The sequence below is a fragment of the Besnoitia besnoiti genome, chromosome VI (assembly GCF_002563875.1).
Source record: "Besnoitia besnoiti strain Bb-Ger1 chromosome VI, whole genome shotgun sequence".
Lineage (NCBI taxonomy): Eukaryota > Apicomplexa > Conoidasida > Eucoccidiorida > Sarcocystidae > Besnoitia > Besnoitia besnoiti.
Window position 1 is genome coordinate 427,802 of NC_042361.1, and position 27,453 is coordinate 455,254.

At 58.5% G+C, this 27,453-nt stretch overlaps 4 protein-coding genes and 2 non-coding genes across 6 annotated transcripts; 2 read left to right on the plus strand and 4 right to left on the minus strand.

Annotated features, from left to right (window-relative positions):
* Positions 1-648: 648 nt before the first annotated feature.
* On the minus strand, positions 649-1,750 carry BESB_064940 (uncharacterized protein; the record flags this gene model as incomplete). The annotated part of the gene is made up of 2 exons (XM_029364889.1): positions 649-1,241; positions 1,414-1,750. 2 exons carry the CDS (start codon positions 1,748-1,750, stop codon positions 649-651), a joined length of 930 nt encoding a protein of 309 aa, XP_029218472.1.
* A 1,425-nt stretch (positions 1,751-3,175) lies between these two features.
* BESB_064950 (uncharacterized protein) lies at positions 3,176-8,665 on the plus strand (the record flags this gene model as incomplete). The annotated part of the gene is made up of 10 exons (XM_029364890.1): positions 3,176-3,983; positions 4,245-4,542; positions 5,291-5,437; positions 5,953-6,039; positions 6,500-6,572; positions 6,939-6,995; positions 7,164-7,304; positions 7,698-7,853; positions 8,008-8,142; positions 8,633-8,665. 10 exons carry the CDS (start codon positions 3,176-3,178, stop codon positions 8,663-8,665), a joined length of 1,935 nt encoding a protein of 644 aa, XP_029218473.1.
* Positions 8,666-9,412: 747 nt separating this feature from the next.
* BESB_069940 lies at positions 9,413-9,485 on the minus strand. Its single transcript has one exon. It is a non-coding gene; the product is annotated as a tRNA-Val (tRNA).
* A 1,048-nt stretch (positions 9,486-10,533) lies between these two features.
* Positions 10,534-14,069, minus strand: BESB_064960 (uncharacterized protein; the record flags this gene model as incomplete). The annotated part of the gene is made up of 2 exons (XM_029364891.1): positions 10,534-11,176; positions 11,629-14,069. The coding sequence occupies 2 exons, from the start codon at positions 14,067-14,069 to the stop codon at positions 10,534-10,536; spliced, it is 3,084 nt and encodes a 1,027-aa protein (XP_029218474.1).
* Positions 14,070-16,215: 2,146 nt separating this feature from the next.
* On the plus strand, positions 16,216-16,288 carry BESB_069790. The gene has a single exon. It is a non-coding gene; the product is annotated as a tRNA-Glu (tRNA).
* A 516-nt stretch (positions 16,289-16,804) lies between these two features.
* Positions 16,805-27,349, minus strand: BESB_064970 (XPG N-terminal domain-containing protein; the record flags this gene model as incomplete). Its single annotated transcript, XM_029364892.1, has 11 exons — positions 16,805-18,219; positions 18,680-18,838; positions 19,094-19,196; positions 19,566-21,832; positions 22,129-23,047; positions 23,611-23,708; positions 24,184-24,359; positions 25,037-25,666; positions 26,299-26,379; positions 26,789-26,868; positions 27,239-27,349. The coding sequence occupies 11 exons, from the start codon at positions 27,347-27,349 to the stop codon at positions 16,805-16,807; spliced, it is 6,039 nt and encodes a 2,012-aa protein (XP_029218475.1).
* Between the last annotated feature and the right edge of the window lie 104 nt (positions 27,350-27,453).

Consider the following 27,453-nt stretch of genomic DNA (forward strand, 5'->3'; position numbering starts at 1 on the left):
CCTTGTTTGAATCCTTCGAATGCTAACTTGTACGTTATCAACTACTCTTTTCGGTGTATCGTCAACTGCATGGCTTGTGACCGACGTTACGCGCCGTCCACGAGGATCATCCTAGCGACAGACGCCTCGCGTGCTAATTTATGCGTCCCCTGCCCCCTCCCTAATCTCCCTGTTCGAGTCACGTACGTACGCTCTCGCGGTGGCTTCGATGACGTCCAGCATACGTAGTTCTATAGATGGACGAAATGTATGCGGAGTGTGAAATGTGGAATCAACGGCTGTGCCCTCAACTTGCGTACTAAATTCCGCCCATGCATGGATAGGCCTGAGGTTCGTTGACGAGCCGCACCGCGAGCGGCCGCGCATCGCAGGCGAATCTACCAGCCATGGAGGAACGAGCACAGAGAGAGACAACTCTGACATGGCTAGTGGAGAGAGAGTCAAGAAGCTGTGAATATGTGCACTTTTCGCTACCTGCGACTGCCCCTACTTGCATTTTCCTCGTCTGCCTCCTCATGTGCCTCTGCTTCCTATCTCTGCGGCGCTCCTCTTGCTCTGCGGCGCTCGAATTCGCCGCTTCTCCACTCCGCGCGTCCCTCCGCAGCAGGAGCAAAATGCGTCAAATTCCTTTGTTGGACAGTGTAACCTTCATTCCAACTGGCGAGTGGGCGGAATTCGCCCGTCCTCCTTCTCGTCTGAGCAGGTGCGCGCCGGCGCCACCGGATCGCCGCCGAACGCGCGCCGGCCCTCCCGTAGAAAGGCGCCAAAGGCGGACGGGGGGCCAACGAACAAAGGGGCGGCGAACTGACCGTCTCCAAGCAGAAGTCTTCGGCGCGGAAAATCGACGACTGCACCAAGTGCCAGCAAAGCGTCTAAGCCCAAGACAAAGGAGAACGGTGATGAAGGAGACAGGCCCGGCCTCTGGTCCGCCGATTGAGACGCAAGCACCACGGCATCACATACAACGGGAAGCAAGCAGGACTTCGCAGATGCGCGCCTCTCCTGGCCGTCTTCCTCATTTGCGTGCTCGTCTGCAGCGCGTCGCTTGGATTCCCCTGGTGCTGCGCCGCAGGAGGCACTCCTGTCTTGGCGCCCCGCCCCCAGGTCGCATCGAGATCCCCTCAAAAGCCGCTTGCTAGCCTTGTCAGCTGCCTCTGTCTGCTTGGCTTCCAGTTCGACGGGGACAACCGGGAACGTTACGCAGAGGTTTTCCACTCGGCCAATGATCCGCGACCCACAGTCTGCACAGACGGCAGAGAAAGCAGGCATGAAACACTCAGCTCCGTTACGGTGGACGTGTTCCTGAGCGCACCTGTCTCCTCTGTCAATGCCTCAGCTGCTCTCGCCTCGATGCCGCAAAGTAGCCTGTGTTGTGCACCGACTTCGCAAAGCCACTCGTCTTGCGACGCTTACTTTGTGGTGTCTCCTCATCCTTGTGGTGGCGAGAGCAAGACCCGTGCACGAGGGAGGACGACCGCGACGACTGAGGAGAAAGGGAAACGCGCACCTGCTGGCGCCCGGACTGCGCTGCTATGGAGGAGGACGGCGGCCACAATGTTGCTTCAGGCGACGTAGACAAACAGCCAGACCTGCTGGATGTGTGGTGAGAAGCCTCCCCCGTGAACGCCCAGTTGATCGGTAAATTGAGGAGCTCTGCGAGGAAAGGAGAAATGAGAGTCGCCTCGGAGCCGGTGTCCACCAGTGCGAGAAGCTGTGTGCGGTGTATGTACACCGCCACGAAGGCCAGCATGGAACACAAAGAGAAGTATTCAGCGGGAAGAAGGGAGATGCAAGGACGAGGGAGTGAGAAAGAAACGTAACAAAGAGTGTGCATGCGGGGGGAACCCAACGTAGAAAAGAAGAAGCCGTTCTGGAAGATCCCCTCAAACCAAGCACTAACGCGAAAAGTCCACAGCATTCGCCTGCCACAAGTGTGGACGAGGAGGCAAGACACCACGAGCGCAGGATACTGGACAATGTCGAGGGCACATTCAGTATCCTAAAGAACGCCGTGGAGTGCAGCGAATTCTTCCGGTCCAGTGACGGTCCTGCTTTTCTCGCGGTGTGCGTGAAAACGCGAGGTATCTGCTGGTCAGACACACTATGCAGCGGCCAGCGACCAGCCTACGGAAGGCACCACGAGGAACCTGCGGTGTTTGTTCCTCTTCGTGCTTCTTCCAAAACAGGCAGGGGGGCGGAGCTAGGGTTCGTTTGTCAATTCACTGTCATGAAAAAGAAGCGACAAAAATGGATGTACATGTGCCCGCGCGCATGCACGTTTAGCCATGCATGCGACCGAAAGAAAGACCGGCATGCGAGATTGAAGCCGGCATGCGAGATTGATGGACGGACATATTTTGAATACGTTCTGTATGCTGCTCTTCATACGGCCTGTCCAACGAAGCGTTATTTTCGGGTTTGGTTTACAGTTAAGTCGCTGGACGTGGCTGTGGACGCGCATCGGAGTACATGCGCAGCCGCTTGCATGACATGCGGAATGGCAACTTGATGCAATCCATCAGACGCTGGCGGAAACCCGCTTCCCAATCAACTCTGTCGTGAAGCAAAAGATCCTGGCAGCGAGCACGACGAGGGACGCAAAGTCTGGCACGGGCGGTCGATACAGGAGCTGAATGTGGAACGACGTGATTTCTGTGTCCTGTGCCCGAGTTGCTCGTGACGTCCTTCTCGGCCCTGGCCCTGCTCCATCGGAGCTTGTCGGGTCGCCGGCACGACGCGCTAAGGCTCTTTCGCCGAGGAATTGAGAAGAAGAGAAGAGAGAGGCCTGGTGCTGAGAAACGACTGTGCTCGCCTCCCGCAGCCACTTGCCTGACTTCGTTTCGCGCCCTGGTCTTCCCGTGGTCCGACGTCTTTTCCAGCTGCGCTTGCCAGGTGAGCGAGAGCGCTCTTCCTTCTGAGTCGCTTTTTCTGTGTGGCGCTGGGAGGCGGTTCTTGCCCTTCATGGCGCTGCGCCCTAGAAGGAGTATTCCATTCGCAGGGTCACTTCTCTGCTCACGAGTCGCTTCGGATGCGCTGAAAAGGGCTCACGAGGCTGCGGGCGAAGAAACGACAAGGTCCCTAAATATGCCTCCAGTCTCTCCAGACGGGGCTGCGCGCGTGCACCTGTCTACAGAACGCGCTGTCGGCATGCGGAAACGAACCTAGGGACCAAACCATGGCTCGGCCTCGTGTCTTCTCGGAGAAGGCGTTAGCCGAGTTCGAGCAAGCAGTCTTTCAGTGGCGTTCACACAGACCCCGAGCTCATACCGACCCCCCGCCGGCCGCAAATGTTTCCCCCCGATGCCCTCCAGTTGGGATGCATCACCCCGTGGCGGGGCTGCGTAGCCCCAGGCGCCTCGTGACTTCACCTAGTCCTCGCAGGATATGTCCGCGCGTGGCTCTCCGCAGCACGTTAATGATTTTCCCGCCCTTCGCACCGCCGACTGCTTGGTCTTCTTCACGGAGCTCCTTCTCGACTTCTCTCTCCTTCCCCCCGGTCTCGACGCGTCGAGCTGCCGAGGCAGAAGGCGGGCCTCATCGGGCTTGGGGGTCCCCACCTTCATCGCTGCCTGTCTGTGTTCGCTCCGCCTCTCCGCAGGGCTCGCTGCCCCCGTCTGCTTCTTTGTGTCTCCTATTCTCTGCTGAGCTTGGAAACGCAGGGTCCTTTCTCGTGAGCGAGCCTGATCCGCACTTTCCCCACCTTCCTCCGCGCGCGTATTCCGTCTCGCCTTCTAATCCGTTTCTCGTGGGCTCCACCGACGTTCCGTCCCGCCGTTTGCCTTCCTCGCCTGTGTGGTTCCGAGCCGCCTGCGACTTTTCGCTTTCGTCTGTTGATTGTCGCACTCTCTCCGGCAGCTTCTTCTCCCGTCTGTTTTTTTCTTCATCGTCGCGGCGGGGCACGACCAAGTCGCGGTCGGCAGCGAAGGCTCGCCGGGGCTCTTTGAGGCGCGAGTTGCGATTCTTCCTTCTGTGCGTACACCCCGGTAAGTGCGGCCTTTCGGCTGGCTGTCAAGCGCTCTGCGACAGTCCGAGCCTCACTGTTGAGTGGTGTGCTTCGTCACCAATTTTGTTCTCAGGTGAATGGAATGAGCACTTGGCTCGCCAGCACTACGCATCGAGGCCTCGCAGCAATATTGTAGATGCAGCGAAGGCAGCTTCCGCGGACTAGGTAGCTCAGAGACGGAGTGAAGGAAGAGTACGCATTAGTGCCTTCGTGAGTCTTTTACTGTTTGCGTGTGTCACAGATCGAACTATGGACTTTCCGGAAGAAGCGCGAAGAGCGAACGCAACCGCCTTGTCTGAACTGAATGCGTACATCGACCGAATCGAGTGCTTGCTGACGACGCTGCCTCTCTCCCCTTCCTCGCCGATTGCTTCCTCGCCTCTCAGCGATCCCTTTCTCGCGAAAAAGCTAATGTTTTTTGTTCCCTACAAGACCGTGACCGGCCGCGTCCTCGACGGTCGCGTCCGCCCGGTGTACGTCCACCTCAACTCCATCAGCATGCATCCTTCCCGCAGCGAAGTAGAAAACCTGGCCGAAAAGTAAGTGGTATCCGGCACCAGCAGACTAAATCGTGCCCGCTCACAGCGAACCCGCTCCTCAAAACGAACGAGAGAAGCGCGCGCTGCCGAGACGCAAACCTGGCATAGAGTCAGACATGGTGCTGCTTGCGCTCGCCAGCTCCGCTCCTCTGCGCGCCTCCTACACCCAGACACTCGGTACAGCTGCAGGCGAGTACAGCAGCTCTGGTTACACGGGCTTGCCAGTAGCTTAGCCAGGCTCCAGGCAGCGAGACCTCCGGCGGTGGCGCGTTGGGCAATTCAAGGGGTGTGCATGACCACTGCTTTGACAACAGTCCTGAAAGAGCCGTTGGAGCCTTTCGTTGTGCGGTCGCCCCTCCCTGCTTTACGCCGCATCTAGTTCTGTGCGCCTGGAGAAACCCTGGTCGCCCCTCCCCTTGCTTCCGACGCCTCCAGGCCCTCCTCTGTCCGTCTCCAACACCGGGCCTAGCATATTTCGCGTCGTACCGCACCCAAGCCACGCATAACTTGGCTCACAGCGTGGCCTCCGAATATGTATTCTCCTCGCCCTGACACACGCGGCTTCCATCAGGCGTCTCGTCATTAGTCATGCGCCCCCCCTGTAGAGTCCTCGCTCTCGGTCTCTGCGCTACGCGTAGTTTCTGCCTTGAGGTTTGAGCTCTTCCCTCCGTTCCCTGCGTGGTTTTCGTTTGATGCAATGGCGCTCTACGCCGTCGATGTGTGTTCGCCCATGTCGGTGTCTGTTCAGTCTGTGCTGCTCCCTCGTGAAAGCCGTGGAGGCGCCGGTGGATCAGTTCGACGCCGTTCAGAACAATCCGTTGTTCGGAGCTCCGGGGAACAATGGCGAGGACGCCGGTCATCCAGAGCGCCTTCTGACCTCAAAACACGCTGGAAGGTAGGGGCGAGCACAGCAACAGGAGACGGTAGCCAGACTGCGATACGGGCGCAGACGCGTTCTTCTGTTGACAGGTCGGTACGGATGCGGACGGGTTCGGTCTGTGCTTGACCCGGTCGTCTGCGCTTTCGTGTGCAGCGGAATACCAAGGCGTCCAAAGTGAATGTTTGGGAAGTGAATACAGGATCTCATCCAGAGCTCGTGGAATCCTACGCCCCAGTATTGTCGCGTCTTTTTGTCGCGCCGTATTCATGAGGTGAGTGCGTCTCTCCGCGCACCGCCCAGATTGTATGTTTTCCTGCTCTCCTGTTACGCTTTTCCGCCATGTGTTTCCATTGTATGTTTTCCTGCTCTCCTGTTACGCGTTTCCGCCATGTGTTTCCATTCGTTGGAAGCGCATAGGGGAACGGCACCCTGCTGTGCGGTCGGTTCGCTCTCGGAGCCCTCAGCCCGTCGTCAGTTCTCTCTGTGTCCCTCACCGACACACGTGGACGTCTGGATTTTTGCCCCCACAGAGATCGTCTGCAAGCCTTATGGGATGCCCAGACGGAGGAGATTATGTTCAAGGCTGCTCTCTACCAACCAGATGAAAAGCACACTCGGTAGGGACGAGGGCAGAAGGACAAGGCGTCGGCGATATTGTTTGTAGTGAAACCTTATAGAGATGAGAAGAGGCAGGACCGCCTGTGGAAGGCGGGGAAGGACTTTCACGGGGCACGTCGCGGCGTATCGCTCGCAGACACTTCGGCGTCTATAGAGGCCCTTAAAGAGCAACGCCGACAAGCCTTCTCCTTGCAGGCCAAGTTTGCGCGTGTCACGTTTAGAGTTCTCCCAGTTTCGGTCTCTGCTGTGCGTCTTCTCTCGTGCGTTTGTGTTTTCTGCGTTCTGAGTCTCGCAACGCCCTCTCTCATGTGCTCTCTTTCTGCCTGCCTGCTTTCGGTGCGTACGCCGGGTTGAACATCCCCTACTTCGTGTTGTCTCCCTGTCCTTCGAACGACTGTTTCGTGCCCGGTCCCTGTGGCGCGGTCACGTCTCGCTCTGGTTTCCTCTCCTGACTCTCAGGCGCGTTCAGCTGATGAACCGAGAGTTCCGCAGACAGGAGGCTTCTCTTGTCCGGCGGGCGATGCGCATCAAGGTAAGCATCGTTCATGTAGGTGAACCGATCTGTCAATTTGGTCCAGTGTTTTTGTCTCTCGGAATTTCGGTCCTGGTCCGTGGCAGGGCTGGCTCTGACGGTTTGACTGATTCGCGAGCATGTGCGCAGTCTGGCCCGATATAAGTTCTTTTCTCTCACATTACATGAATTCTATGTTCAATGTTTAAGTGTATACGACCGTGTATGCGTATGTTCAGCGTGAGAACCGTGGCACACCCGCTGCTGAGTAGGGACGAACTGAAAGCGCACCGTAGGAGTCGTTTCCATCATCGGAAGGCAAGCTTTTCACAGCTGTCGTTCGCTGCCTGCAAGCAAAATTTGAGCCGGCTGCGTTTATTTTTTCAGAATCGCCGAGTGAGGAAGCAGCGTCTCGCAGCGGTGGCCGAGAAGGCAGAGTCCAAGGTGAGTCAGGGAGTCTGCTGCCGCGTTTGTAGGCAGTTTGTCCAGCCTGTGGAAGTCGGTTCCCATCGGGCTCGCCGCGTTAGTTTTTTGTCACTGTTGCAGAGGCCATGTATCATGCCGCGAAATGCGGATGTTTGGCTCCCTTTATTGCTTTGGGTTTGCCTGTAGGTCCGTGAGAAATTCGGTCCCGATCCTCCAGAGCCACCTGCAGAGCTCGCAGAACACCTCGGACGGGTTGCGGTTGCTGAGGCAGGCTGTCATCCGGACTTTGTATTCTTTCAGCCCTCCCTCTCTCCAGCACAAAAGGAAGTAGGACGACGCTAGATCCTCACGCCTGGCGCATCCGCGCGGAAGCCACCTCGCAGGAGTCCAAGACGCCAGTTTTCTCTTTGTTTCTTGTTTTATCCTCAAGCGCTCGTTTCCTATCGTCGCGTGCTTGCCGGGCCTACTCTGTTTCGTCGTACTCTCGTCGTTGCTCCCTCGTTCGCTTGTGCTTCACATCGTAGAGGGTCTGCGTTCTTGCCTGCGCCTAACTGCGTCTCGTTGATCTCCATTTCCTGGTCTCGGCGACCCGTTCCACGCGAGTGAAGCACTCCTGTGGCTATACATATAACTGTTTCAGATTGTGTTTTAGATCAAGAGACCGCCTCGGATGATACGGGAGTGTAGACGGGCTTCTCCGCTCATGTTCGTGTGTCTCAGGAGGCACTCCGGCGCCTCTGCGGAGGCCACTTGGAGAAGGAGGCTCACCGGTGGCTGCTTCAGAATCTTTTGAAGGAGCTGCGGAGGCCCCCCACCCCAGTCCCTCTCATTATCGGGACAGAGTTCGCAGCTCTAATCGAACGAGGACTCGCTCTCGTAAGCAACATCACATCCCGAGCAACGGCACTGCAGATTCTCTATTTTTACTTCGTATAGCTGTGCGTTTCGCCCTCTGCTTTGTTCGCAAAGAAGGCGGTCCGCCTGCGTCGAGTGCTGGGTGTTTCCTGCGTAAATGGCTTCGTTTTCGCAGATCCCTTTCGACTTCGACGTGTGGCAGCTCGCCGACTTCCTCGAGGAACATCTCGATGCCGTCCGCCAGGGCAGGACAAAGGTACGGGACACGCCACAGGGAGTGAGGCGAACTCACGCTGAGTCCACTTCAGAGGTGATGGTCCTAGTGAATAGGTTCCGATGTCTTACCGGTTTGTAACTCCGCTTCATATCGTACCTGAATGGTACTTTTTAGCATATTATGCGGTGTTAAAAGTTTCCCTTTGACTGCGTGTGGGCGGCGACCGCTATCTCATCCGCGGGAGCTGGAAGAGCGAGTTGGCTTCTCTAGCGTGCACCACGGCAACAAGATGTCGGCTCAAACGAGGCCCCGGCTGCTGCGAGAGAATGAGCGGTGCACATTCTTCGCCGTGGGATGAGCGTCTGCTACTGTTCTGAAAACTTCGCAGTCACCCGACCTCTCAGAGCATGAGGCGAGGCCTCTGTTACGATTGAGGTCAATTAGCGCGCTGCTTCCCGGGGTACCCGAGCAGCGCCAAGATCGGGCCGAGAGTCTCGTTGCCCTCCTCCTGCAAAGGGCGCTTCGCCGGTACGATGGTGAGAGTTTTCCGCGGTCTTCGCTTGTCCACTCACGTGTGTCTCAGCTGCTCGACGAGTTGAAGGACGTGTACAGATGAGACGGCCAGACAGAGGGATCTCCGCGCGCGTCCCCCCGAGACGGTCTGGGGACTGTGGTTTGGAGGATGGCGAGGGCAAAGTTTCACACAGCCCGTCCCTCGCTGGGCTTCTGACAACACCTCAGTCCGTTGCAGAAACAGGGAAGAATGACTACTTGGGACCTTCCTCCTCAAGCAGTATACGGACGGCGCTAGTTTTTTAAGTCAAGAGGAAGGAGGGCGGTCTACGTTGAAGTGCGTAGACAGGTACTACGTGGGACACGCATGCGCTGGGGGCGTGTCAAACGTTTGCAGTATGTGGACGCCGCCCCGACGGGGCTGGGCATCGTGCGGACAACCGTGCTGCGGAAGTATTGCCAGCTAGCATAATGATGCGACGCAGAGCGAAAGAGTTTTTTCGAAATCACCAAGTGAAGAGCCGAATCTGATTATGAAGCGTTCGCGCCCCGATCGTTTCGTTCCCGTGCTTCCCCAGCACCAGCAGACACGGTATTGGGAAAGAACCTTCTGTGGCGTGTACGTCTGGCTTTCAAGTTCTGTTGCCAGCCGGTGCTGCCAGAAACCTAGCAGTCGCAGTACCATACAAGGCACTGATACGTGCATCGTGGGTATCTTCACGGCCATGCAGTGTCCGCAGAACATCGATAAGCAAGTTGAAAACAGCGAATGCAGCACTAACTCACGCACGTCTCGTGGCTGTTAATCTACAATCATGGCCGAGGCGGTAAAACAGACATACTTACGATGTACGGGCACCGAGGATCGAACTCGGGATCTTCTGCGTGTTAGGCAGACGTCATAGCCACTAGACCATGCCCGCGTGGTGGATGTGGAAGCGCCGCCTTCAAAACCTCGTGATATTTTAACGCTGCTTTTTATGATCAATTCAGTCATCGCGAATTAGTTGAGGGTTCACAAAATATGAACCATTATTCTGCCTTATGAGTGTCCTGCTTGTCAGATACTGGCAGTGATCCTTGGGAACGAAGAAGTCTTCACTTCGGGCCCGTAGTAACTGAAAACCTGTACTCAGAGTTCCGATTTATGCTCGAATGGTACAATTCTTTAAATTCCGCATATCTCTCTTTACCAAGGAACGCATACAGCATGGTGGACGGGCACCACGACTACCACGCCGGCCCGCATGAGGTTCTGTCGCTGAGCAACGCTTTCCAGCCCATAAATGCAGCAAGATTTCCCCTGTGGATCAGTGTAGCGTGCGTCTTCAGCAAGAGTGACCTTTCTACCTCATTGGGAACCTCTCAAAACTCCCGTTGCGTTCATGGGACAGCCTCCCTGCTGCGTCTACACAGTCTCCACGACAAAGGAAAATCTAACCCTCCGCTAATCTGCTGGGACGCGAATGTCGCCTTGCCTCACCCTGCGCCGCCTGCTCTTTAAACACGTCTAACTCCTAATTATCTCTCGCCCTTCATCTTCGAGGAGCAAATCATAGATCTGTGCGGGCTGCTCATGCGCGAACTCAGCCTTGCAACGATACGCATAAGCGAATGATGCACATGCGACGAGCCCACTACCCAAGTGATTCTGACGAAGTGGCTCTTTATTACGTGCCGCGGCAGACATAAGTCGCTGCTCAGTCGATTCAAAATTGCAAAGATCGGAGACGGGTTCATACACTGTCCACAAGTGCATAAGGCAGAGGTGAGGCATGCATCATCCCGACTGTGCAGCGTGGCCCTACGCAAGCGATTGCGGGGTGGCAAGAATGCAGTACTACAAGCTCCCTCGGGCACCGACACCAGCATCCACTCCGAAGCGTAAAACCGGCCGTACCGCCGCGCGCCAGAAGGAAAAACATCGACGCGCAGTTTCCCTTGAAAAGTTTTATGTCATACGCGCGCACGTCAATCAAGAAACCATAGCAGCCTCTTTTCTCCCTGTCTCTCTAACCACGCTGTTCGAAGGCTGAAAGAGTCGTTTGCTTGCACTTCCCTTTCTGATCCAGTTTTAGCACAGCGTGCATTCTTTCGTCCCTTGGGATCGGCACCCCCTCCACACACGCGCACAAAATCGTCTGGCATCGCCCACGACAAATCTTTATCCGCCTCCGATTCACGTGGGTCGCTGTCATCGATGTCTCCATCATCCAGGACGAGAACATGACCTGCGCTTACGGCATCGACTGCCCGCAGCGACTGCAGCGTCCTTTCAGAGGCGGATGTCTGCCCCTCAGCGGCGACACCGGGAACCAACGAGGCTTCCGTGGGACTATCGCCGCAGTCTCCAACAGCCATCAATCGATGCACTTCGGACTGGAACAACTCTTGCTGCTGCCTCCTTTTCTCTTCGGCAGACATGCCAGGAGGGGAGGGAAGGTACAGAAATGCGCCGTAGCCCATGCGCTGCCACTTTTTCATCCACCGAAGGTGGGTCTCAAGCCAGAAGTCCGCGGCGCCGTGCGCCTCGTCGGCTTCTTGCTGGAGATCCGCCGCCTGTTGCTGATGCGCCAGCAGATAAATACATGCCTCATCGCGAACAGAACGCAGCCTGCAACACGTCAGACAAGAACAACAGATCAGGCTTCCCTGAAGTTTCTGAGAAGGAAATGACTATGCTGGACTCAGAGATTCACATCCCTGCCACCATCCTCACGGAGCTCATGCCGTCCCAACGTCGGCGCCTCCAGTTTCATCTATGATCATTCATTCGCCGTTTCACCACGGTAGGAAAATGACGTCACGAGTCAGACTAGCATCGACTGAGATGCGCCACGATAGTTCCGAGTGGAGAGCACACACATATGTTGACACATACGCGATTTACCCGCAACTGAGTCTTCCTATACGCCGCTCCGAAATCAACGTCTTTAAATATTGGGACATTAAAGAGATTCAAGACTCTCACGTGATACCAGGACACAACGCAAAGCCACACAATTGACACCAGAAGCGCACAAGTTATACTAGCACGCAATCGCCAAAGTCCTCGATCCAACATACTCTGAATGCAAGTTCGCGACGGCATCAACATATTGTTCTCTTTCCTCCTCCATTGCTTGTGCGACGCGGACCAGTTGCTGCTGTTCTTCCGCGCCTCGTACTAGCAGCTCGACGCTTGGATACTCTCCGGCAGAAATGCTGTTGGCGAGTTTCTGCAGCCAAGAGTAGGAATCGACAATGCTTTTCCGCGAGGTCCCTGAGTCACCGTGCAAACGGTCCTGATCTTCTTTCAGATGCGCCTCATTGCCCGCCGATTTCGGACTATCCCGGTGCTCAAATGACGGAAGTGACGTTCTGTCGTCAAGCTCTGAGTCGAGTGCAACTAGCCGAGAGACAAACCGACTTTGACGATCGACATCCTCTGTCGTCGGGGTCCGCGCACGGCAGCGGTACCTCTCTTCGAGGCCTGGCAGTGTGTCGCAGGAATAGGACCGCAGGGCAGGTGAAGAGACCCCTTCTGCGGTGGGGTCTTGAGGCACAGGCCTACCAGAAGTGCCCGTGACGCCCCGACTCGTGGCCTCCTCTGCTAAGCGCTCCGGCGCTGCAGACGGGGAAGTCGAGACGACCGCGGCCCCCTCCTGAATCGCAGCTGGGCCCTCGCTCTGCAAATCTTCCCCTCGAGGGCCCATAGAGGCCTCCGAGCGGCCTGAAATGCCCTCCGCAACACCGGAGGCCTCTCCGCTGCCATGCTTGTCCTGCACCCGGCTGCTGCGAAGGCCGCTGCGACCACCGTTCTCTCGGGAACTCGAATCGACTCCGCAGTTGTTTTGCATCCCTTCCGCGAGTCGCTTCTCTAAAGTCTCTTGGCGGCTGAGAGGACAGAGCACCGAGGATGTGAGGACGCGCGCCTGGCACTCGCGAGACGCCTCCTGCGCGCCGTTCCTCTTTTGCAGGGGTGCAGAGGACTTTCCGCAGGCAGTCTGCGTCTTGGAGGGATCTGGCGCAGGCGCAGCTAGCCTCGAGTCAGAGGCTGACAGGACGGAGGGGGAGAGCAAATACTCCGGAGGACTACGTCGTCGCGAGTGTCTTTCTCGACAGCTCGGCGACGCTCGTTCGCTTCTAGAGTCGCAAGGAGCGCCGGAGGGGCCGGTGGCACAATCCTGTCTAGAGCTGCAGAATTCCTGTTGGCGATATGCGGCTGCGGAACCCTTGCTTGTGGCGCGCACACCGGGGACCGACAAAGGGTCAGACCCACTTGCCGCGCCCTTGCCATTTCGCGTCCACTCGTAAACGCTGTTCGCCCTCCGGCTCCTTGCATCCTCCCTCCGGGAGCTTTCCCACGAAATCCTCTGCTCCGCGGCGGCGAGCTGACGCTGCTGGCGCTGCAGCTGCAATTTCGAATGCAGCAGGCGTCTATCGGCGTCTCCGAGTGCTTTCTGGAGCTGGAGGTTGCTCCCCTGTAACTCTTCTAGCTCGTCCTGGGCCGCCCCAAAGGCCGCTCTGTACAAATCCCTTTCGGCGCTCAGCGAATTCACAAAATTTTGTACTTCAAGGTCCGATTCCATAGATCTCGCATTGCTCATTCTGAAACCATCCAGGGTCGCTGCGTTTACGCCACTGTCTCCGCTCGTGCTAGCCCCAGTGCCGGATCGACTCTGAGCTCCCTTTTTCTCTTCCGTGCATGTCCCCCTATAGCTGAGATGAGCGACTTGCCGAGGCAGGTTCTCAAAGCTTCTGGCTGCGCGTGCGCCACCAGCGTCCATGGTGGAATCCCCTTTACACGCGTCTACGCGTGCAGAAAGGACCGCGTCCCCGGGTGCTCGAAGAACGCGTTCCGTAGGCGTCACGGCATCCGAACGTTCATCAGTCTGAGCCGCGGGAGGAGGCGGCGGCAACAACACCGCGCTTTGGGGCGGGCAGTTTGCGGACTGACAGGAGGACTCAGCCGGCAGGCGCGAGCCTGCTGTTCCAGGCGGTGGCCCGTCTTCCACCGGGCGCAGGCGAGGGTCTCCGTCGCGAAACGATGCAGACACAAATGTGCCACCTGCGGAACCCTCGCGAGACGCACTGGCTGCTTCGTCCGCCTCAGTTCCGCGACGAGTTACCTGCGAGGCGATTGGGAAGCCCCATCTGTGGGTCCTCGGCGTCTGCGACGTCGGAATGTCTTTCATGTCGGCTGCGCTCGCCTCATCAACCACAAAGGGCAGGGAGGCGCGCGCAGTAGGAGTCGCCCCGGCCGGTGTGGAGGACTCAGCTGTCGTGCTCAACGAGGTGAATTCATCGACTGGCAGGTGATAGATACCCTGACCTGCGGCGAGAGATTTCAGATTCGCAGTCGCGTAGGAAGGCTGCGGCACGACGCGGTATGCAGCCTCAGCGCACGGTGTGTCTCTGTGTAGGAGTCGACGAGTCGGGAACGGGCCTTCCGCGAAAGCTCCGGAGTCGCTCGCGACAGGCAGAGCACCGGACGCTGCGGCGACAGACTCTTTGATACTCGCCATGGACGAGACCGAATGTGTAAAAAAAGACACAACTCCGCAGTCTGTGCCGCAGGGCCCGGATTGGAGACGTTCCGCTCGAGGGTGCAACGGCTGCTACTGGAGGACTCGTCGGCGACTAGGCACTGCTCAGAGGGATGACAACCAGTCGCGCGCGGAGCCACACCGCATCACTCAGCTCCGCCCACACCTGTGAGTAGTATGAAAAAGGGTCATGCAAGCTACAGGATGCCTCGTTGGCGCGTCTCAATGGACAAAGACACGCGCTGCAGTCGTCGTGTCAGGGCCGGGAAGGAATATCGTGAACGGTTTCCAGCGCCGTCGGCGGGGCCGTGGAAACGAACTCGGCACGTTATTGACGTATACTAAACGGCAGTCAGATATGCAAGGAGTAGAAGAAAAGTGGAAAAGGAACACTCGCGAACAAGGGCTTGACAAGCTCAGCGCCCCATAGGCACGGCGTCTTCGGCGGGCACAAATAGACGTGGAGAGACTGCAGACGGTGGGAAGAGAGGGCATGCGGATACGGACGACTGAGAGGAGCCACGGATGCCGCGGCTCAGCGAAAAGGAAGGGAGGGAAAAAGAACGAAGACAAGAGAAAGTCGCTGTCCGTGTGCTCCGCAGTTTCCTGTTCGACATAGGAAAGGAGACTACCGGCGATAAAAACACAGGTAGCAGTGACGAAAAGCAGACCCAGGCATCGAACCACGGGGCAGAACAAGAAAGCGGATTTCGCAGATCCCCTATGTCACATTTCACCGGAGTCATCACGCGCTTGCAACACCGCTTTTTACCGGGCAAGCGTGCAAAGACGGTGACGTTTCTTATGTTGTTTGTCGTTGCTACCGAACGCGCGAGGCATGCGAGATGGCTCACAGGCGGGGCTGTGCCAGCCAGCACAGTTCCATGCTCTGCGCAATGCAGCATGACCCCCCCTCCACCCCCCCGCCGAGCCTTCTGCAGCAATTCCGTGTAAAACTAAAACCCACTTTTGTGCAGGGTACTCCCGTTTTTAAAAGGAGGCCTGAGGAGTTGCTTCGAGCGGTGATCTTTACCGAGATGCATGTTGCGTGGTGCATCCGCCCCCCTCGACCAGGGCGCACTGTTGTCTTGATGTCCAGCGAGTGTCTCCGAGTAAACCCAGGCCAATATAGCGGAAACTGCGAGGCATAGATGGAATACTTGCAGCCCGTACCTGCCCTCTAATTCGTAAGACAAAGAGATGTCCTTCCGGGTACATGATTTCTCACCACATCACTTTTTTGCACTGCTCACACCGTCCGCTAGACAGCTCGCTACTGTGGCTTGAAACGCGCACGAAAGAGCGAAAAGTAACATTGCACGTTCAAGCTGAAACAGTATTAAACACGTGGCCTCATTGGACGCTGAAGTATGAAAATTGTCAGCTCCGTTGCCAGCACCTACAAAATAATGGGTCCTCTAATAGATGGCAATTTGACTGTCCGGCGAGAGAAGCGCTTCACAAGTAACTTCTCGTTCTGTGTTGTCTTCGTCTGTGATCGGAAATAGTGCGTCGTTTTCCAACCTGCCTTATCCGTTCATCTTCACGAACAACTTTACCTATCGCAGACTTTGATGCGGTTGTGTGGCACTAGTTCCGCCTTCTCTCAGAGAAACGTGGTAACTGAGACGCTAGGAGCCTGTAATACTCGTGCGATTTTTGCCTCTGTTCCCAGCGGCGGTCTATGGCACTTGTAAGACACAATAGCACAGACGAATCTGTGCCGCGAAGGGGGCATGAACTACTGTTGATTATGACAGAGGGCGTCAGTGTCATCTATTCTGTCATGGCCGCTCTGCGAATGCATATTTGTTACAAAGGGAATGCAATACTGTGGCACAACTCGTGCAGCTGTATCGCCGCATTTAGGTGAGCGTGCAGCCTACTACTTGACAGCTCTATAATACAAGTGTCCCAGCAAGGGTGCAGTGCTTCTGCAGACAGAGCTCCTCAATATTATGTAGCTACAAAGCCAGAGAGCACCGCCAGAGACTTGCCTTTGAAGATAAGAGGGCTGCCGGCTATCCGTCGGTAGTGGCGGGTCTGGGTTGCAGGCATATATACGGTTGTTGCCTGTATCGTACGTCAACGGTACGCGTGCCTCATAGCCTACTGAACTATAGTATCCCATGTAGTCTAGGTGGTTAGGATACCCGGCTTTCACCCGGGCGACCCGGGTTCGAGTCCCGGCGTGGGAACGTGTTTATACATTTATACGTGGTTAGACGTACGCGCGTCCTACACATGCTTCGAACTCTTGTTGCTCAACAAGGCTGCTACAGAAAATATGTTGACGCGGGCGTTGCTAGCGACATCAAGTGGTCAGCCGAGTCACCTGCGATTCGTATGCAATTAACATCTGATGTGATCATCGTAGGCAGCACCGGACATGGTTAAGCTACGCCCAGCACCGCAGTTTTACACGCCAACAGAATCGCGCGTTTTCCTCCAATGCCCCTAAAGCAGTTCGTACCTCTGACAAGGTTCATGCGGCTTCCCAGTTCTTTCAGACTTCCCTGATCATAGTCCTCGGCAACGAGGAGCGTCATTCCATTACACACAACTGGCTCGATTCCAGTCTTTTTCATATTTCCACGATTGAAACAACTGTGGCTCCGCAGCGCAGCCGCGAAGACGTGCCCCTGCAGCTGCACCGAGATATAAAAACTCCCTAGTTTTTCTGTCCCACTCTCCCTGCTCTACGCAGATGATTATCATGGCGCGTTCTCCAACTCAGCTTCCGCCGCAGCAGCCATAGCCTCCAGGTCCTCTTCTTCGTCCAGCTCCTGGCGCATGGCGGCAAGTAACGCAGCCTCCTCCTCTTGGACATCCTGTATCCCAGCTAGGCCCGGTGATCCGAGTCTTGCTTTCTTCCTCCCATGTGTGACAGCAGCGTCCGCGTGAGCGAAATCACCTTCAACGTGAAGTCTTTTTGCCTCCTTGACGGGGACATATTCGTGTTCGACGCGTGTTAGCTCTCCAGCAGCAAGCACCGCATCGCCGGCGAAGTCGGGATGCTTCTGGGTCGGACCGCTTCTTCGCCGCCAGTCCTTGCGGGGCTCTGCCTTCGGATTGGCTCGCTCAGCCCCCGCTTGCGGCCGCTTTGCTGCTCTGCTGGTAGACACGGGAGACTGACCCCCATCATCAGATGGCTTTTCCACATCTCTCTCGGCCGCGTGACTGGCTCTCTTACCCCGCTGCCCGCGTTTTCTCCGCCGACTACTACCCATCTTGCCTCGTTCCTCCTCCTCGGCATCGTCCTTGTCTGTCTGATTGCTAGCGTCGCCAGTCTGCCGCCCCTTTTTATGGCGCCGCTCTAGGACAGCGAGTGCTCTGAGCATCCTTTCGCTGCAAATGATGCCTACGGCGTCTTCGTCCTTCAGCTCATTTCGGCTGGCGTCGCCGCGTTCTTCTCGCCTCGCGCGTCTCTCTTCTCTCGTTTGCCACACCGCAGCACTTTCGAGGCGATTCTCTCGCTCGCATTCCGTCTCGCTTGCCTCGCCTGCGTCAGCTTCTCCATCGCCTCGCGCCTTCTTGCCCTTCCCTCTCCTGCCCTTCTTGTGCTTCGCGTCAGCGGTTTCTGCGGCCTCCACGGCCTCTGCAGCAGCTCGAAGTGCATTGTGAGCACGCGCGTCGTCCTCCTCTCGTTGTTGGCGCTCGGATGGCGCTCGCCCCTTGTTCTTGTCCACGAAAGGGAGAAAAGCAGTGAGGCGCGTCTGCTGCTGAAATGCATGCGCTTCTGTGTATCGCTTCAGCGAGGGCAAAAGGCAGTCAAGCACTTCCTCGCGCCTGAGCCCGCCGGCATGCGTCATGATGGCGACGATCGCGTCGACGTCCGGCACGGCCCAGGAAAACGGTTCCTTCGACTTGGCCACCAGCGGCGTGTAGAAGGCGTCAAACACTTCATGCGAGGGGAAGTCGTGCGGGAAAAGCCACTGCAGCCTGTAATTTTTGTGCTCCTCTTTGTACTTCCTCACCTCTGCAGAGTCCGTCGGCCCTATGCCCAGGGTCCACGGCGCCTCCGCCCACGCGCGAAACGCGAGCAGCGCATCGAGAGACGGGAAGGCGCGGAGAACCTCGACTGCGTTCACGATGCCTATGCCCTTGACGCCCAGAGTGTAATCGCACCCTGCATCAGTCCCGGAAGACAAACCAAAACACGTCATCCATGCACAGCCACGCGACGCACACAGCCGAGGCCCAAGGGACTCGTACGAGGCGCAGGGCGCAAGCGTCGTGCGCAGCGTCGCGCAGACCGCTGCAGCGAAGAAGGCTCGGGGAACAGCAGGCCGGCGCGCTGCAACGACTCAGGTGTCTCAGCTTCCGCGACACCTTGAGCCCGGCACGCATGCGCGCCACGGCCAGTTCCGTTTGTGCACTGCTACCACAACCCTGATACTCTGAAAACTCCTCTCCGTCTGCAAGCTGTCGTTCATAGCATACACCAGTATCTAACAGCGGTGAACTACGCGCGTAGCGCCCTTCGCGCTGCGGATACGGAGGACCCGCAGACCAGCCTTGCGACGCGCAGCCCGAGTCTTGCACTCCCTGTGAGAGGCTCGTTTCCCTGCGCACACCGGCGTTCTTACCTAGGAGCATCGCCAGGAGAATGAGCTGCTGTCGATCCAGACCCAGTTTCTGGACCACGAAGCTAGCCTCGTACATCTCCACGCTCTTTTTATTCTCAAAGAAGTTCCGGTAGATCTCGCGAGCGCCGAAGACAAGCGCGTCGCTGTCGTCGGATATCACTGCACGCACGCACACAGACCCCACAGCCGGTCAGCTTCATGCACAACCCGCGGGGCGCGGTGATGTGCGCGCCCCCGCTGACGCCTCCCCTCCAACGCGTAGAGTTGTTTGAACGCTGCGCACTGGATCGCTTGCAGCTGCAGCAGACGCCTCCGCAAGCAACTCCGCGGACAGCGAACCGCACGCTGCCACTGTGTCGCCTACGTTGCCCCAATACAACGCGTCCAGACCGCAAGCCGCGAAGCTCGACCCACCGGCGTCGGCTAAGCCCTGTTCGGTCAGGGACGCTGCAGTGGCTTCTGCCTCGCCGGGCGCAGAGACAAAGGGCACGCCAAATGCCCGCAGAAGAGCGATGATCTGGACGCAGAACAGAGAGCGAGAGCGAGGCAGGCGTTCGCGCGCGCGACGGGTCTCAGCTGACGACGACTCACGACAACCTGTTTAGGCGATACGGCCAGGGGGGGTGCTACGCGCCGCAAGACTAGACGCGAGTAGATACGACGCAAAACGTACGAACCAGGAAGGTTTATAGCGCCGATGCACAGCGAGCCTTTCAGCGAGACGGTTCACGCGTGGGCGCCCCATAGCGCGTGAACGCGAACGTCAACGTGACGCGACCAGGACCCCCGGCTCCGCAGCGTCCAGATGCGCGATCCACACATTCGAGCTACTTTGTTTGAAGACTCAAACGCGGCGTCGGTCGTGGGAGAGTGCCTCCTTGTTTACCTGGTCTTTCATGTGTTCTGTCACGTTCCCGGTTTGTTGCTGAAGCATGCCTGCTTGCTGAAGAAGAAGGAGCTTTTCCTCCTCCAGTCTCTCTCGCAGGTGCTCATCGGCGCTGCTGCCGCCCATCGTCAGCAACGCAGCCGACGACGCCGAGGCCGGTGAGGACGGAGGCACAGAGTCCGCGGCCAGCGAGGGCATTGTGGAGAAGCTCAGCCCTGACGGCAGCCGGGGCTGGAGGCTTTGCGCAGCTCCCGTGAGGGCGTGAGCCCGTTCTGTTTTACTTCCGGCTCTGTCCTCGGCTGCTCGCCCTGCTCCTGTGTACCCCGCCTGCCGTACGGTTTGACTCTCCGCCGACTCCGTATCTCGCCGCGTCTCGCCGCAGAAAGCCAACCTCCGTTCCTGCTCGGGGGGCGCCTCCGCCTCCCCCGCAGCTTCGTCCCGGGGCTCCAATACGCCCTGGTCAAGACAAATGTCATTCTGTACATTCGCCTTTCTCTCTGCCTCGCTCGGCTTGTCTCCCTCAGCCTCAGAAGGCCCATCGAAGTCCGACCGCTCGAGTGACTCCTCGACGGACAGAGAGACGACTTGTTTTGCCTTCCGCTGCCGCTCCCTCTTCGTGTTGGAGCTGGCGCGTTCGTCTGCAAGCAGGTGCTCCTTGAGCTGAGGAAAGACCGCGAGCCACAGCTGCATGAACTCGCCGTCCTCTTCTTCGTTCTTCCAGCCCTTGCGCCTCCTTCGCTTCTGGCTGCCTTCCGCCGCATCCGAGTCCTGCTCGTCCTCCGAGGCGCCCGCCTCCGCGGCGTCCCTCAGCAACGCCAGGGCGGCGCCCTCCGCCTGGGGGAACGACACAGAGCCCAGCTCAGCCAGTAGCTTCTCAACCTCGTCCGCCGCAGAGGCCTCGGGCGCTGTGTCTCCTTTGTGGTCCGTCTCCTCCGCTCTTCTCGCAGGCGTTGATTCCGCACTCAAGCCGTTAGTGCAGTCTGCGTCAACACTCCCCGTATCGCTCTCCACGGAGACTGCGGTGGGCGACACGCGAGTTGCGTGCGACGCCGTGGCCTCCTGCGTCACCGCCGGCCGCGCAGCCTGTTCTCTGTGCTCCTCCTCCGTGGACGCAGTTGACGCATCAACTCCGGTGTAAAAAGGGAATCCTAAATAAATACCGAGGTTGGTGGATAAATTTTCCTCCTGCTTCAGATACACCCGCAACGCCCGCGCCCTTCTCGGCGCAGCTTTGGTGGCCTCTAACTGGCTCGCTTCCCGCGCGGCGTCACCTCGCCCACGGCCAGAGGTCCGGCGCGACGCGCGCCTCGGTTCTCGGTCGACCGCTGGTGACTCGAGCATGATCGGCACACGCGTAGAATCAGAACGGGCAGAAGCTGTGGAGGACACCAGCGAAGAGGTCAGGGACTCGGGCGACAGCGATGAACGCCGGGGAGCAGAAAGGTCTTCGCCCACGTCCCGCTTCGCCTGGACCAGCGACGGAGGGTTAGCCACCGACACCGCAGACTCCCCACCCTTCGCGCTGACCGACTCTCGGCTGCGGCCGAAGCCAAACCGCCTTCGCATCCGTGTCCTCCTCGCAGCAGCCGTGTAGGCCGGCTCCATTCTGTCGCCCGGGGAAGCACTCGTCAGATCGGCGTCCCCGAGTTCTCGAGACGCTGACGTTTCTGTCAGACTCCCTGCCTTCGCCTGAGCTCTGGTCTCTTCGTCCGAAGGAGGACTTGAGGGCGGCGGCAGGGCAGTTGCGCGCGACTCTGGGGCGGCAGCCGTCCCGGACGCCTCCTGCGACAGCGGGGTCGAGACACTACTCCGCAGCGGGGAACAGACAGAGGAGCCCTCTCGCAGCTCAGGTCCCGACGGAGGCCTCACAGCCGGCGCCGGACTTGTCGGCCCGTCGCACGTGTCGACCACGCAGTCGGCGAACTCATCTCCGTCGTCATCCGAGAGCGTCAGAATCTCACTCTTCTGCTCTTCACTCGCGGGCGCCGTGGGTCCCCGCTCGCTGCTCTCCTCCGCTGCCGCCTGTGATGACGCCTCCTCATCCGCGTCCACGAAGATGATTTCCCTCGCTTCTCGGCGCGTTAGCATATCTTCAGTTTGATCCAACAAAGAAGTGACCTCCGCCACCTGGCTGCGACGAGGAACTGCCTGCTTTGCGTCGCTTTTACGGTGCGTTGAAGCGGCAGCGGCGACCGAGGAGTCGGCAGTGGGGCTGAAGAAGTCGGCGCCGAAAATCTCCGCGTCGTCCAACAGCGCGATGTGCTGCCCTGAGCGACAAGGCAGGAGGCACGTGGAACACGAAAGTGACGCAACGCGACAGAGCTGACGAGAAATTAGAAACCTCGAGGAAGCGCAACGGCGCCACATAAGTTCCGCGGTCTACGACACGCAGCGCACGTACTGGTGCTGTCGTTCATTGGGTTCAGTTTGCTCCCCGACTGCCATGGCCCTTTGCTTCTCCTAGGAACATCGATGCTTGGAGGGAAGAGACATGCCTTCTTGGCTCAGCCGAAAAGGCATTTCTCTGCGCAGGATTTCGCTCGCCGCGCGCGGCCCCACTTACTCTCTCCAGATGCGGTGACGACGATCGCGTCGTCGTCTTCGTCTCCTTCTTTCGGCTTCCACCGCCCCCCTTCACGCGTGAGCCTGTCGCTCGCTTGAAGTCGCCTCTCGTCTTCCTCCGCCTTCAGCTTTCGCCACAGACCCTTTTCGTCCTTGGCTTGCAGCGAGCCGCCCCTCGATTCAGCCACGCCACTGGTGCACGCGGCTGCCGCTGCGGCAAGCAGCTCCGAGGGCGCGAGCAGCGCGGCCTCCTTCGGCGCCTCGAGGGGCCGCGCAGTCCGGGTGAGGTCGTTCATGAACGCCCTTTGCCGCGACAGCTTCCGCAGATCTGCGTCGAGGGAAAACGCACGGTCGCCTGAGTGGAACCCGCGGCCGCCAGACAGAGGCGCGGCCTGCCTACCGCCCAACAGCACTCCCGACAGAGAGGTCATCTCAGTCAGCATCGGCTGCCTGCTGGGGCCGTAGGCCGCCCCGGGCCCTCCGTCTCCGGAGAAAAGATGGAGCGGGCGAGAGAGAACCTGTGAGTGGAATCCAGACTGCCCCCTCGCGGGAGAGGCGGGCGACATGACAGGGCTACAGGCCTCCTCTTTGAGACCTTCCACGTGACCTGTCCCGCCGCCCGGTAAGACGGGCAGTGACGGCGACGGAAGCGCCAGGCTGGGGGTCAATCCTGATGCGGGCGCCGAAGATGCAGATGTGTAATATGCGGAGGCGGGTTCGTCGTCAAGACGTGATGGCTCCCCGTCCTCGAGCTGCGCAGCTGCTAAGCGCCTCTTGACTTTTGTCAAGTGTTGATTCGCCTGCACGCTGCGCATGTAGGACTCCAGCTGGACATTCGAGAAAACAAAAATGTTGTTTTTCGCCTGGAGAGCCTTCACGCGACTATCGTGCAGCCACGCATCGCGCAGTTGCGTCAGGATCTGAGCAGAAACATACAGACCGCCAGGCGTCAAATCCCGCGAACGAATCAAGATGCACCACGGCCCCCAACTTGCCAGTGACGAACACGCATGCAGAGGCGAGTGACACAGAAACGGGGTCTCACCCACGACCGGAAGCATGCACTTAAAAACACGACGATATAGTCACCAACCCCGGACACCGCCTGCCGTTCACATCCTTAACCCTGTCGAGGAAACGCACCACACCGCCGCTCGCTGCTCGCCCCTCGCAACCAAGCAAAGAGTGGACAGTGCCCAAGCGGGCAAACATGCAAAAGTGCACACTGTGTGAAAGCTGCTGGCGATGCCGCAGGAGTTCTCAACAGAAACGCGGGACGCGCCCACATTACGGTGACAAAGAAGTATCCACGCACATACCGACGCTACAGCGCTGTGTCGCGCTACGGTACTGCCGACAAACCCCCCATTCTGCGCGCCTTGCGGCGGCGGCGGCTGGATGCCAATGGGATCGCCGAAGAGAGTCACGCCCGGGGCATTATAGCTCTAGGAAGAGACGAGCTGACAGCGGATCAACGCCCTACCTGAAACTGCACTTTCGGTGGAAGAAGGTCAAAAACCTCCTGGTCGATCTCTGCGTCGAGCGGCAGCTGGACGAAGGAATCGTCTTCGAGGCGATAAGCTACGGATGCCCACACACGAAATATAGAAACGGAATTCGGTGAACCGCAGCGCCGCGAAGACTCGCTGTCGCCCTCAGTGCGCGCTAAAGTCTGTGCGACAGTGCAGTTTCCAGTGCCTGACAAGCGGCGCGCGCTTCCAGCACAGCACACCAGCTCTCTTTCTCATGTCCGACGGGCACCCGTCCAAACCTGGGCGTGGCGAAGAAAAGATATCGGATATCTGATATGCACGAAACTGCGTAGGCTCGTACATGATTTACGTGAATGGACCTGCTCCCTCTTCTTCTTCGCGGCTGCGACGCCAGTGTCGATTCATCCGCGTCCGTTGCACAACGGATGGCCAGTTCCGCCTTCGTCTGCCATGGCGGCCTTATGGGGGCAGCCTCTGCCGTTCACTGCTTCTCTGCCCGCACGTCTGTAGGCTGGGAGCATGCGCCTGCATGCCGAAATCCGCCGCTGCTCACGCTAGCTCACCCTTGAAGTCTTCGGCGCGCCGCACTACCTTCCGCGCCTCTCCATCCCGTCCCCGCTTGACGAGCGCGGGGAGCCCCATAGACTCGAAGGCCTTCGTCGACGCCGCGCTTGCCGGCATGGAGAGAATGGAAGGCATCGGCAGCTCCCCCAGTTGCCGCCGAGAGCTTAGAAAGCCGCTACGCAGGCACAGCCCGACAGCAGAAAGGGGGACGTGCAGATTGAAGAGAAAGCGGTCAAGCAGGCAACAGGGAACCCGGCAGAAGACTGCCGCAACACATGTGTACGGGAAAAGGCCGCCTTGACAGCAGCGACAGGGTGACGAGACAACGCGAGCGCCGCGCCCACACAGGGAAGGGAAGAGGCGCTTCAGGCTCAAAGAGAAGGGTGGACTCGGCAGCAGGCACAATCACGCTCGACCGAACCTATACGCGACACAAGTGTGGACGTATTGCCGGCACGACTGCGCGGAGACGGTAACGACTCCATCGAGTTCACGCCCCATGCTGCCCTTTGAATATGTTGGCCCTGTGACTCTCGCCCCTCACGCATTCGCCGATATGGCCTGCCGCGCTGGTCTCTCTTTGCACGAGTGAAATGAGATGCAGCACTCAGAAGTCTCGTGCCGCACCGCCCCGCCCCCTGAACTCGACTCGGCTCAGCGCGGGCTGCACAGAGGCAACGGAGCCTCGGCTGGGCGCTTGACAAAAGCTGAGGGTAGCGAGCAAAACGCTCCCACGAAGAGGCAAGCCCGAGCCCGATGCCGTCATCACGGAAGCTAAGACGTGAAGCCACGGCAACGAAGCACAATAAGCAGATATCGGCGGGCTCGTTTCTTTTTGTTGTGAGCGCTCACCGCAGTTCCTCTGGCACCGTCCGTGCAAGAGACCTGCCTCGACTTTCCGCCTCAACCGACACCTCGTCGTCGCTCTCTGCCTCCACCTCAATGTCCACAGAGGACGCGCTGGAGGCCTCCGAGTGAGAAGACGCTCTGCGCACGCGAATCGCCTTGCACGTTCGCGCCGAGTGCGCGGGCCTATGCCCCCGCCTCCTGGCCGCTCCGCTAGCTGGATCGCCTTCATCACTGCTCGTGAACAACGCCCCCGCCAAAGTCCCCTCTTCGTCTCCGCGCGCGTCGTCGCCCCTCGTTCCAACAGAACGCCCAGATGACGAAGAAGGAACGGACACGAGGGCAGTAGCGGAGGAACCGCCGGAACCGGTTGAAGCCACTGCAGGAGCACCGGAAGCGGACGACGAAGCCTCTTGTGGAGGCGTAGGCGTCGTCGACGGCACCAGGGATACGGACGGCGACTTAGAAGAGTCTGGTATGGTCACGGCGTCCTCCGGAAGGGGGGCCTGAGCGGCGGATGGCTCATGGGGCGTCGACCCTTCCTGCTCCTGGCGTCGCTTTTCCTTCAATTGATTCAGAAGGAGCCGCGCCACAACCGAGCGGAGATTCTTTTCCTGCTGCTGCCTCTGTCGCTTCCTGCCACGGCGTCGCAGAAACACACCGGGTTTGGTTGGCATTCATCTGCCAATATACAATCAGGCAAAATATATGTATCAGTCTCACAGAGATATGTACAACGCCGAAGCGTCCGACTGTCAGCCGCATCAGCGTGCAGCAGAGAAGTGGCACCGCCTGACCGTGGTAGACGAGATCCCGCGTGACAGCCGTGTCCGATAAAAAGCTCTAGTGGGGATCTTGTGGAAACCATAGGCATAGGCCAAGAGAGTGCGCGTACGAGGGGGTCGCGGAAGCCAGCAAACAGTCCAGATGGCGAGGAGACGCCCGCCTCACCACGCGGCAGCCAGAGATATCGCCCACGCACGAAGCACGAAAACATCAATCCTGGCAAATCCGTACGTCAAAACGCCACGCGCTAATGCACGCATTCCGCTGTAGGGCTGAAGGCGCGGCGCGGGGCCGCTGCGGCCCTAGAAAGTAGACGTTGAGGTGTTCGCCATCTCACGCCACAGCCCCCGCTCCCCCCCCCTCCCCCCCGTCTGCTCCCCAACATAGCAGATGCCGCATGCAACGCTTGCGTATTGCACGAGCAAGCTTCAGTATGCGGTAGGCATCTTCGAAGCTCCAGCCTGTGCGGAGCGGACGCGCACCTTGCTAGCAAAGTCTGGCGTTTTAGATACGGAGGCGGGCCGTCAAAGACGATGATGGGGCGAATCTGGAAGAAAAGCAATCTGCAAAGCGGACGCGCACAGGGGAAAGCCACACGCTGCACGACGAGACGATCACAGCAGAATCACACTAGACAGCCACGCTGCAATTCGCGAAGAGGCGCTGAAGAGCAGCATTGCACCCTTCGGAACTAGCCCGTACTCATGCGGCTACTTCTTCGGTGAGACAGTCTTCACGCGATTGAGGAGAGGAGCTAGCGAGTGATGAGCGATGGAACGAACGAGGTTGTCTGAGCGTTAATCGAGATCCTACAGATGCAACATTCGCCGTTCGTGTCCCTTCGATGCCTCGCCGACTGCCTCCCCAAACAAACTCTGCTAGATTCGCGCGCCGTGACGAGGATGTGACAGGAATTGAGGGAAACACTCTCGCGGCAGGCGCGTTGATCTGTGCACCACATGTGCACACTACCTGCATAGGCGATTGAAGAAGCCGACCAAGTGAGCAGCGGGCATCGGCGACCCATCGGGGCGTTTCATCGCGTGCAGGAACTGTAGCAGGCAGGCAGGCACGGACAACCAGCTCATGAAACAGGTTCGCACGCCAATGTATTCACGCGTCGCTCTGTCAAGGAGACACACCGCAGAGTTTGCAGAATCCGTTCAGGTCGCACGAAGCATCGTTCATGCCAAAACGACGTGGCGACGAGGGAGGACTGGCGACCGCGACAGGATGATGTTGCCCCAGAACCCTGAACGCCCTGTGGGCCCTGCGCAGTGAGCTGCTTCAGGAAGACGGCTGCCAGCTAAATGCGAAGGCATCAAGTCTAGAGGAAAAATCCGTTTCAACACTGGCGATCCAGACGCCGCATCCCGGAAGAGCACGAAAAAGACAGGTCCAGGATCGATGACGTGCGCTCACCTGAACGAGCCATATGGCTGCATCGACGGCCGCCACTTTTCCTTTCAAGTTTCCGGCAGGAACCCGGCGGCCTGCCGGCGCAAGAAGGTCCCACAGCCCCTTGACTCCCATGGCGCTCTCTCAAGTTGTCAGCATAGCTGCTGAAGTGCAGACACTGCCAGGAGGGAGGCGGTTTCGCTGACCCTGTCGCGGGGATAGCTGCCCCCAGCCCTCAG